The following is a 10,606-nucleotide window of genomic DNA, read 5'->3' as shown; positions in this document are numbered from 1 at the left end:
CAGCTGCACCAGGTAAACATGGCCGAACAGAGCCTGATTGACAGCGAAGAGGAAAACATTTTATACGACCTGCTGGTTATTACTGAATGGCCGCCGGAGACGGACACTCAGGTGAGTCCCACTTTACTTCTCCTCCGTTTCTAACCCGCCGTGTGAGTCTTGTGTTGATGGTTTATTTGTGAAAAATGGCCACGGAAAGTTGACCAGCATCAGCCGCGCAAAGCCACGTAGCACCGCAACTTTTCTACACAATCAAATCCTCACGTTCTCATCTCGTGTCTGGTTGTGGTGAAGCCCTGGTGTTTTCTGGAGACACGCACGTCTTTCACTGTGTGGTTTTTACAGGACAGCTTCCACATGTCTCTCCGACAGGAACGTACACACAAGGACGTGTAGATCCATGGAGCCTTTATTTAAAATCCACGTGACGTCACTGTAACTGTATTTGTCTGGAGAACGAGTACATGAGTGATGAATTAACCTGTGACTTTCCAACACACGCAGGTGCGAGGCAACAAGGAGCCCAACACGTCCCTCGTTGCTAAAGCTGTGACAGGTAAGTTCTCTGTCTGCTCCCAGCACCTGACCGGGGCCAGGGCTGTTTCCAGGCTGTTGGGATCACACCTACCTTCAGCAAACCATTAAAGCCACAATGTGAAGGTGTCTATGTGTAGCTTGCTTGGATTTTTGTCACCTGCTTAAAGTGCAGGGCTGGCAACAGGCAGGAATAGTAAATGTATTTATAGAGAGAGTTTCCAGTTGATTATTCCACGCACATATTCATCTAGTTCCTACAGCTCAACGCACTGCAAATAAAGAAAACACATGTAGAAAAAAAACACGTACAAATTAAGAAAATAACTTCATCACTGTAAAAAGTCACAACACATGCAAATACAGAAACGCGACAAAAATAGCGAAAAACAACAACGGAAATGTTTCCAGAGGACCCAGAAAAGTGATGAACTCGGCTGTTGTTCAATGCTTTGTCACGTTCCATCACCACTGACCAGTAGCAGACTTCACTAACTTTTTTGCACACAGGTGTGGTCAAATTGAAGTACTTCAGAGTACTTTTCCTAATTTGCACAGTTTTTTCTATTTGCACATGTGTTGAGTTCTCTGTGCCAATGGCAGTGCTGCTATATCGAGCCCTTTTTCCGTTATACACACTTTCATACACTGTGTAATAGTCGCAAGTAGCAAATAGGGTTTCAGTTGGGACTGGACGAGCTGGGGATCAAACCACCGACCCGCATTGGTTAACACTACTTCTTGTTTACACTCACGTGTGCAGGAATCACAGGGTAAAGAAAGGATCCACTTTTAGACAGCTCAGTCTGCAGGATATGACAACCTGCAATTACATGACATGTTAGGTATGCAAGCGCAGAGTGTCTGAAAATTCAAGAAAACATATATTTGTCCTCCTGAATTATATTGTAGACAGCCTGAGCTGTTGATGAGTGGTTGTTAGGTCTGGGTAAAGAGAGACATTTTCACATCTTGCTTGTCCTTCAGCAAGACACTGAATCCCCCAGAAGTTTCACTTTATATTAGCCCCTCTTACTCTAGAATGTGACTTGACTTAGAACAATACGTCATCATTCTGCATACTAACTGTGATTCATTTCTTACAGGGCCATTCCGCTTAATTCTGCACTACTTATGGTACAGGTGAGCTCCCCATCATTATTCTAACACCAGAGGCTGACAGACATACGTGCTTTTATTTTGGCCAGTATAGGAGTAACATATCATAAGAGGCTGTGGTATGAGATATTGTATGCTTTTATGTATGTGGCTCAATATATTTGACTATATTCCAAATGCAGCACGAAAACATAACCATTACTTTAATATGTTTGTTACTGGGTTTATACACAATTTAGCTTTTCTATGTATCCAGGAGTGTTTGCGCAAGAAGATCTAAGTTCCAAGACGAGCTGCTATACAAAAATGAATGAAATAGTAATAGAATTCAAAATTCTTTGGATTAAAACTTTAAAATTGGTGTGTTTTTGCCCTAATTCTTTAATATTGCTTTGGGTCACATTTAATTGTTTACTTGTGTGACTTATTTGCTGTGTAGTTACCTGCCTGGCATTTGGAAATTAATTAGAGGGATAATCCCATTGAGATGAATCGTCTCATTTTCAATTCATTTTTGCATTTAGGAGGTGATACCAACTCATTAGAATTGGTATTTGGAATAGTAATAAAGTTTAAAACACTTTCTATATATATGTGAAGTCAATATATAAAATTTCTTCAACATAACATCATATGAAAACACTCAATAATCAAAGTTAAGCTAAGAAGTTGGAGTCTTTGATTTATAGCATAACAGAATTTAAAGGTTCAGTGACTGAGATTCATTGAAATCTAGCGGTGAAGGTACATGATGTGCCAGTGTTTGGTTTTGTCCTTTCTGGGCTACTGTAGAAACATGGCAGACTTTGTGGAACAAGACCTCCTTCTGATGAGAGCTCATTCTAAATAAACGAATACATTCTGACATGCATTAGCTGATCTCTACTACATCAAATCTACTGCACTAAACTTTCACCGAAGCAATCTTCTATTTGATATGTTTACAGCTTCAGGTTTTTAAAAATCATTCATATCAGTTTGAACCTGAAAACACTGACCTTGTTCACCGTGCTCTCACTATCTGATGTAACGTGTTAGAGGCCTGCAGTGGACTGTGTAATGCTCTCCTGCATCAAGGCCTGCTTATCCTCTCAGCAGGTGGTAAGCTTGTACCATCAATAACCTTGCTAAATATTTAAAGACTCCTCTAGCCATGCTTGTTTCTCAGCTCTTCCCTTTCGCTGGATTAGAATCAGGGGTTTTATTTGATATAGCTGACAACAGTTGTCTTCAGTCATGCTGTGACATTTTTGTTGAAGTGGGAGAAGTATCGAGCAATTTTGTTTTACTGATACTATACAGTATGTTTCTGTCAAACAGCAGTCGTCTTGGTTACTATTCTACAGAATCATGATTCACCATGATGAACTTTAGTCTAATATTAACAAGTTAAATCATACACAAACGGTAATGAAATCGAAACACACTGTAACTTAAAATGTCTGTGTCTTCAAAGAGCGAATGAGAATAACCTTGTTTCAAAAATTCAAACGTATTGGAGAACGACAAAGCCTAAAAAACCCTGAAAGACCGTATGTAGCAGACATTGCATATGTGCTACAGCCAAGATTACGTGAATGTGATGGACGTATGAAATTGATGATGATTACTTCTGAAGGAATTACTGAGACTAAGCGATATTAAAATATAAAATCTCCCCCCCAAAATAAGAAAGTGAAAATCCTGATTCTGGGGACATGTTTTATTCAGAAGAATTCCCAAAGCTGCAAAGTATCTGCGAAGGAGGAACTTCATAAAGAATTTTAGATATTTAATAAAATGTTGAAGTTTTCTTACCCAGCTGGAATGCTAGCGTTGCTGGGCAAGCTGTGTGTGTACGTGTGTGCGTGCGTGTGTGCGTGTGGGTGTGCGTGTGTGTGTGCGTGTGCGTGTGTGTTCGTGCGTGTGTGTTTAATCAGATCTAATCCAGATCGTTATTTGATGCTATAAAAATGTCATGATGGACAGAGACTGATCACGATCTGTACGGCACGGCCCTTCTTTATATGTAGGATTCAGATACACTGTCTCATCTATACGAGGTATCTTAAGGGGAACTTTAAGTGTTATTTTAAAGGAATACTACTTATTACTAGGATAAGACTATCAGTAAAAAAGAGCATCAGTTGTTAATGTGTACATTTTTTCTGACTCCACTGTTTGTTTGATCCAATGAATCACAGCCCCTCCAGCTCCTCTCTGCCACTCGGTCTTGTCCGTCTGGCAAACAAGCAGATCAACTGGCAGCTGGTGCTTGCAAGGTGCAACACACAAACACACACACACACACACACACACACATTCTCTCTTTGCGATCAATACTTGATTGCGGGCTCCTCTGTTGCTGACATCCACTAAACTTCCCCCCTCTCCCAGTTTCCTCGATCCCCCTGCGTCCCCCACCTCAACTTTAATTGTTCTCATTTGAACAGACAAACCAAGTAGAAAGGTGGGATTTAATTGGCTATAGATTCAACCATGTAGCACCGTGTTAAGCATGGTCCATTGACACTGCACATGTCCATTAGTTTGAAGTGCTTGATCCTTCCAATTTGGTCTGTCTGCCCTTATATCTTACTCTCTCATTTCATTCCCTCTCTTTGCTCTCTTTAATGCTCCCAATTATTACCACTCCTGCTCTCCACCCAACTACTTTGAGTCTCCCCCATTCAAACTCGGCTATACAACACTTCTGTTGTGCATTGCCACTGATAACCGTGAGTTATCTTCCCTAATCACCTTGGACGGTCTTTATTTCAGCTCCCGCTGAGAATTTCTATTTATTGTTCGCTTATTTTTCCCCATTTACTCCTCTCACCTCCCGCTCTCTTTGTGTTCTCTCTCATTTCTTCGTTTCTCTTGTTCGTTCCTGACCCCTCTCTTGTTTTCTCCACAGTAATGGAAAACTCTTGGCAGTGGTTCAGGACCAGTGTGTGGAGATTAGGTAATTACTGAAACCCCCATCCCGCCGTTTGAGTCCCTCAATCTGTACCTGAAAGTCATAGAGAGAACCATGTAATTAATGCAGTGATTTATCGCACCTCATGTTTCTTATCAAAAAGTGCTTAAGTCTCTGCTTGTGCTGAAACATTTTGCCTCCCTTTGGTCTTCAGGCAACATGAAACTAATGCTAACAATTTAGAAATACCAGTGCTCCCAGAATGTTTTCATTATTTGTGCGCGTGTGTGTGAGAGAAAGAGTCTAAAGCACACAAGTATGTTTGTGCTCATTTTTAGTGGTTGTAATTATTTTCCGACACATATCCAATTTCCCTCTTACACAGAGCAAACACTCCCACTCAGCAGTTTGCTCTATTGACACAATATATTGGTTTAAATGGAGCCAAATTGAAATGAAAATCAATAGAAATGAACCTAGTGGAAGAATACAGTGGCTTCAGACAGTATTCAGAGCCTTTTTCTTTATTAATTTTAAATGTACCCTCAATAACCCAAGTGAAAATATGTTTTTGTTCAAATGTATAAAAACATTCACTTCTCTCCCTGTCAGCTGCTGTATGTCTCGCTCTGCAGAGGCTTATAAGCAACAAACTTGACTTTGTGAAGCCTTGATTCAAAAGATAATTTTCCTCGTGGCCCTATAATCACAAGTTATTTTCCTACACACTCTATTGTTTTTGTATCAGATCGATGTTAGTGTTGACCTGTTGTAATTGAAAGCATTAAAGTCTCCCCATTTACGCTTCTATCACTCCGCCACGATGTTTAGCTTTTCTCTAGTGTCCTTTGTTCACAGTGCTGCTGTTTAATCACAGTGTTTTATGGCCTTGTTTCATGGCATTAGTGGGTGTGAGTGAGTGTGATGTCAGCTCAAGGCCTTATCCACTGAGCTCTGTTAAGAGTCTGTCCAAACGCTGGCTACTCCGAAGGCCCTGTCTGCTTGATCCATTGAGCTACTTGAGTTGGCAGGCTATCAGTGGCTGTTATAACCTACCGTGCACCAGGGCGTATGAGGCTACACGTGTGTGTGTGTGTGTGTGTGTGTGTGTGTGTGTGTGTGTGTGTGTGTGTGTGTGTGTGTGTGTGTGTGTGTGTGTGTGTGTGTGTGTGTGTGTGTGTGTGTGTGTGTGTGTGTGTGTGTGTGTGTGTGTGTGTGTTGTTGCACCCTCGGGTGTGTGTGTATCCTGGTTGTCCTGTGTAATGAAACTGCTCTTTCACTTTGTGCATGTGTGTTTGCTCCTCAGGTCTGTGAGAGATGACTTTGGTTCAGTCATCGGGAAGTGCCAGGGTAAGACCCCCCCCCCCTCTACTTGTTCTATCAATCAAATACTGTAGTTAACTGTTAAAACTTTTTAGACAGCTCAGCTCACTCAACAACACATTTGTTGGGTACAATTAATGTGATGTTATTGTGCGGCAATGTGTGTGGTACTTTTAAGTGTGTGGATACCTGACCTGAAGAGGGGCGGGGGTTTGACAACAATTTTGAAATGATATTCAGGTTGGGGTCAGGTTGGGTCATAAGGGCTGGTCCATCTACATGCTGCAGGAGCCTGTGTTCGGGGAAGTCATTAGGCTTGGGTTGGGTTTGGACACAAAAACAGAATAACTGTCAGGTTTGGGTCGGGCACGCTTAGTTTTTTCTCTTGGGGTTAGACGCTACACCTTAGTAATCGTAACTTTGTTTGTATAGCACATTTCCTAACTAAGTGCTTCACAAGAGGATTAAACGACAGTAAAATAAACAAAACAATGGTTTAAGAATGGATTTAAAAGCAATAACAGATGGAGCATTTCTGATCTCAGCTCGTAAGTCCTTCCAGAGTCTGGGGGCTTGTACTGCAAAAGCGCGATAGCCTCAAGTTACCGATCAGGCTCAGGGAACTACCAGACGTCCACTATCAGCTGATCTAAGATGGCGCCCCTGGGTCATAGGGAGTTGGTAAATCCTCCATGTACATAGCAGCTTGATTATGTTAAGCCTTAAAAGTCCTCAGTGCAAAAACAAACAGGAAGCTATTGCAGCGAAGCTAGAATCAGTGTTATGTGGTCACATCACCATGAGCTATGAGTACGTCCTTATACTGTTCACTGTGCATGTGATCGTGCATGAACTGTACAGAACAATATATAGAGAGTTAGAGCTGATTGATAAACCTGAAAATATTATCACAATGATAACTATAAATAGAAATATATTTCCCAGTACCATTATTCAGCCCCATAGATGTTGTCAAAATGTCATAAAGTTATCTATGGGGAGTAGGACACTATATGATCATTTGAAAGAAGTTATTATCACAATAAGTCTGCAAGTCCTGAAAACTTTAATCAGCAGCGACACAAAACACCAGTTTTCTTTTTGAATGTCTTTTCTATCAACATTTTCTACACAATACCCGAATGCACATCAGAAATACAAAGCAAGTGCTTAGTAAAAAGCTCAGAATGAAACTCCTCATCTCCTTCTGTCTCCTCTTTGTTTCACAATTCCTATTCCTGATTTAATCCTCTTTTCCGGCCATTTTTCTCTATCTCTTGTCTCTCACTATATTTGTTCTGCTCTGGCTAGCCGTCATTATGGTCGTTGTTCTAATGGTTCATAGTGTGGAATGGATAACCATAGCCCCTGGGCCTGTGTAAACCTCAGCTTTCCTCCTCTTTTTCTTTCCATTTAATCTATCCCTCTCTCTTTTTTTAATGCTACTTTTAATTCATTGCATTTCATGGAGATTTGTCGTAATGTATTTTGTGGTGATCCTAATGGTATTCGCTTTTAATGGCGGATCGTGCATGTGCCTGCTCTCGTGTGAACGCATCCTCCTTTTTTGTGTGAGTGTGCCTGCGTATCACTCTCTGTCTCTTTGTCTTCCTCCCGCCTCGCTCCCTGTCTGCTCCTGTTGCAGTAGAGTTGTCCCCCGCCCCCGTAAATAATTCATAAGTGTTTGAGCTCAGATAAATGCATCTGCAAGGCTTTAGATAGCAGGCATTTATTTGTCGGCCGTCTGGTGTAACATCCGCCCCCACCATCGCTAGCAGCAGCAAGCAGGGGAAAAAAAAAAACAAAAAAACAGAACAGGACAGTAGCAATCCAATTTTCCAGCTACCCCAAAAAAGCCATCTATGTGGAAATGGAGGCCTCTTAGCTGCAGAACAACATACTGTATACAATTCCTAATGGGAGGGCGAGATAACAAGGGAGGCAGTGTGAGAGCGAAACAGAGAACAGGTCGGAGCAAAGGAACAAGAGGAGAACAGGGGAAAAGCTTGATACCTATGGCTCTCATAATGGCTGCATGTTCTCGTCTGCTCCGCGTCAGCACAGAGTCTCGGAGGTGTGGTAAATCGTCTACTTCCCGAAGCGCCCTCGGATACTTCGGCCTTAAAACTTGGGGTGCTATTATTTCTCTCAGTGGGTGCAGGATTCATTGTTTCAAACACTCTCATTTTTTCCTCTCTCACTCTCCACCTCTCTGGCTGTCTCGCCTCCCACTTCTTTCCTTTTGTTCTTCATTTAAAATTCTAGTCATACAATATCCGACGCCTCCATTCGTTTGCCGTATTGCCCACCAGGGGTTGCAGCAGCATTCCGCAGCCAAGAAATCCAATACAATAAATGCCAATAACGCTGTTATGTGATATAAAAAAAGAACATAACTTCCCTTTTATAACTTTATTGCTTATCAGATAACAGCAACCGTGGCGGCATATTATGATTTACACTATTTTACCAACATGCAAAAAAAGAATTCCACATTAAAGTTTGTATCTAGTTGTAATTTATTATTCTCTCCCCTATTATCCCAACACCATTTCAAGTGTCATATAATCAGGTATTCAGAACAGACTCTGGATCAGAGACCTGCCAGCGAGCTCTGGCTCCTCTGTCAGAGAAGAGTGTGACAGCGAAGCCTTGAGAAAGTGCCAGCAGGCAGGGACGTGCTTTATCACAGCGATATGGTTACACTCACAGCACTGCTGAGCCAGCAGATTGGTAAAACAGTAGCCTATACTTCAATAAATACTGGATTTATGATCTCACTCCTCGCTCTTACCCCCACATATCCCCATCGTGACCGTGCATGTGTAAGTGTGTGTGCGCACGTCTTTTGAGAGACTGTTATTGAGATGTATAACTCAGGCCATCCGTCATAGATGAATTGGATAGGTGCTTAGACACACAGTGTTGATGTATGGCATTAGCTTTATCCTCCTCCTTCTCCCATCTGCATTCACAGGCCACGCAAGACCTGAGGATTACTCGTAGAGAGTTTTGTCATCTGGCTGGACAGGAAATCCTCGGCTAACATGCACTCTCCTGCTTTCTTTCTTTTTTTTTTGTCTCGTCACAGTGCCAAAGGACCCAAACCCCCAGTGGCGGAGGGTGGCATGGAGCCATGACTGCGCCCTGCTGGCATACGGGGACAGCACTGGCACCGTGCGCCTGTTTGACCTCATCGGCAGCGAGCTGTTTGTCATCCCGCCGGTAACCACCACAGTTACTAGAAATACTTCTCTTTTGTGTTTGATTTTTTCTTTTCTTTTGCATGCATTGATACTAAAATTATATGTGATTGGGCATCACCTACGGAAACCAACAATTTATAAAGCTTTTCTCGCCGCAGCTCAATTATAGTAGGTCACTTTTACAGTTTCAGAGATAAAGCTGCAACCAGCATCACCACAGCCTATTCCAAATAGGCTGGTTTAGAACAGGCACTGCATTACTTTTGCTGATTGTAAATCCTCCTTGATTTGTCATAGAAAAGTTTCTATGTAGGTTGATTTCATTATTTTTCGGATGTGAATCCAATCATTGAAACTACGCTACAGCAGATGTGAGTGTATTTGTAACTTTTCAGTGACACAGTTCTGAGCTTTCAGACATTCAGAATCTTTCCTCCAGAGATGCGTCGGGCCATGCTCTGCTGTTGCAGCACAGATTTGACTGGGCTCTCTGAGCTGCCTGTCAGTGTTTGAAGAGAACATATCCTCGTCATCCACCCTCTGCGCTCTTTGTCTGGCACGCCTGCTTTCTAATTCATTGTCTGTTTCCTTTTCGTCTCCCTTCCTGTGCTCCTGGTGTCCCATCACTCTTATTTTTTCTCCCTCTTCATCACCTCCCCTGTTAAATTTTTCACACACACCTGCTGCTCCCCCAGTTTTCCCTTGATCCTGTCTATCTTTCAGTCTTTTTTCTCTCCCTCGTATGTATCTCCCCCTCGCACCTTTACGTCGCTCCCCTCGCCCTGCCGTTTCACGTCTGTCTTCCTTAATGCCCTCCGTCTGCAGCATGTCATTCCTTCATCTCTATCCGTCATTCCTCCCGCCCCCCCCTCTCCGACCTGTCAGGTACCATTAGGGCAGACACGTGTCCTTCTCCCCAGCTGCGCTCACATTTTGTTTTCTCTGATCCTCATTCCTTGAGTGCCACTCTACTTTGTTATGCATCTACAGTGTGTGTGATACGGCGGCAGCCCTCCATTCCCCTCTTCTGTTTCCCTTGTTTGTCGCTGGTAAGTGCGCACACTGGTGCTATTTCAGGATATGATAAAAAAAGTGTTCATGGATGGGAAAAATAAATCTCTCATCTCTCTCACTGTCTGCATTTCTTTGCTTTTTTGCTCCCTGTCCCATCGTCTCCTTTCTCGTCTTCTCATGTCCTTTAGCAAACATCGCTGGTTTGATGTATCTTTGTTGTTTGCGCCTGTAAAAAACTTGTGTAGGACACAAACTGATAAATAATAGCAGATTCCTTATCTCTTTGATTTCCTCCACCACTTACATCAGTCACTTTGATTCTGCTGCTGAGTTCTGTTTCATCTCTCCCTCTTGATCCAGGTGCTGAGTTTTCCAGGGGATTTCAGTTGTGCAGTGGCAGGCCTGATCTTCCTGGAGTACACAGCCAGCGCTCAGTGGTCAGCAGAGCTGCTGGTTATCACATATGGTGGTGCTCTGAAGAGCTATCTCGTCAGGTGAGAGACGACACTGA

The 10,606-nt window shown here is 42.6% G+C and overlaps 1 protein-coding gene across 1 annotated transcript in view; it reads left to right on the top strand.

The window, feature by feature from the left end:
• The first annotated feature begins 17 nt into the window (after positions 1-17).
• Positions 18-10,606, top strand: part of nbas (NBAS subunit of NRZ tethering complex) — a 150,702-nt gene continuing 140,113 nt past the window's right edge. Inside the window, exons 1-8 of the mRNA XM_061092083.1 lie at positions 18-111; positions 505-556; positions 1,641-1,677; positions 3,837-3,914; positions 4,550-4,597; positions 5,859-5,902; positions 8,967-9,100; positions 10,456-10,589. Coding sequence (XP_060948066.1) covers positions 19-111; positions 505-556; positions 1,641-1,677; positions 3,837-3,914; positions 4,550-4,597; positions 5,859-5,902; positions 8,967-9,100; positions 10,456-10,589 — 620 coding nt within the window. The 5' untranslated portion in view covers position 18. The remainder of the gene's footprint in view (positions 112-504; positions 557-1,640; positions 1,678-3,836; positions 3,915-4,549; positions 4,598-5,858; positions 5,903-8,966; positions 9,101-10,455; positions 10,590-10,606) is intronic.

Source organism: Limanda limanda, chromosome 18 (genome assembly GCF_963576545.1).
Source record: "Limanda limanda chromosome 18, fLimLim1.1, whole genome shotgun sequence".
In the NCBI taxonomy this organism is placed as follows: Eukaryota; Metazoa; Chordata; class Actinopteri; order Pleuronectiformes; family Pleuronectidae; genus Limanda; species Limanda limanda.
This window is presented reverse-complemented; position numbering and strand designations above follow the sequence as displayed.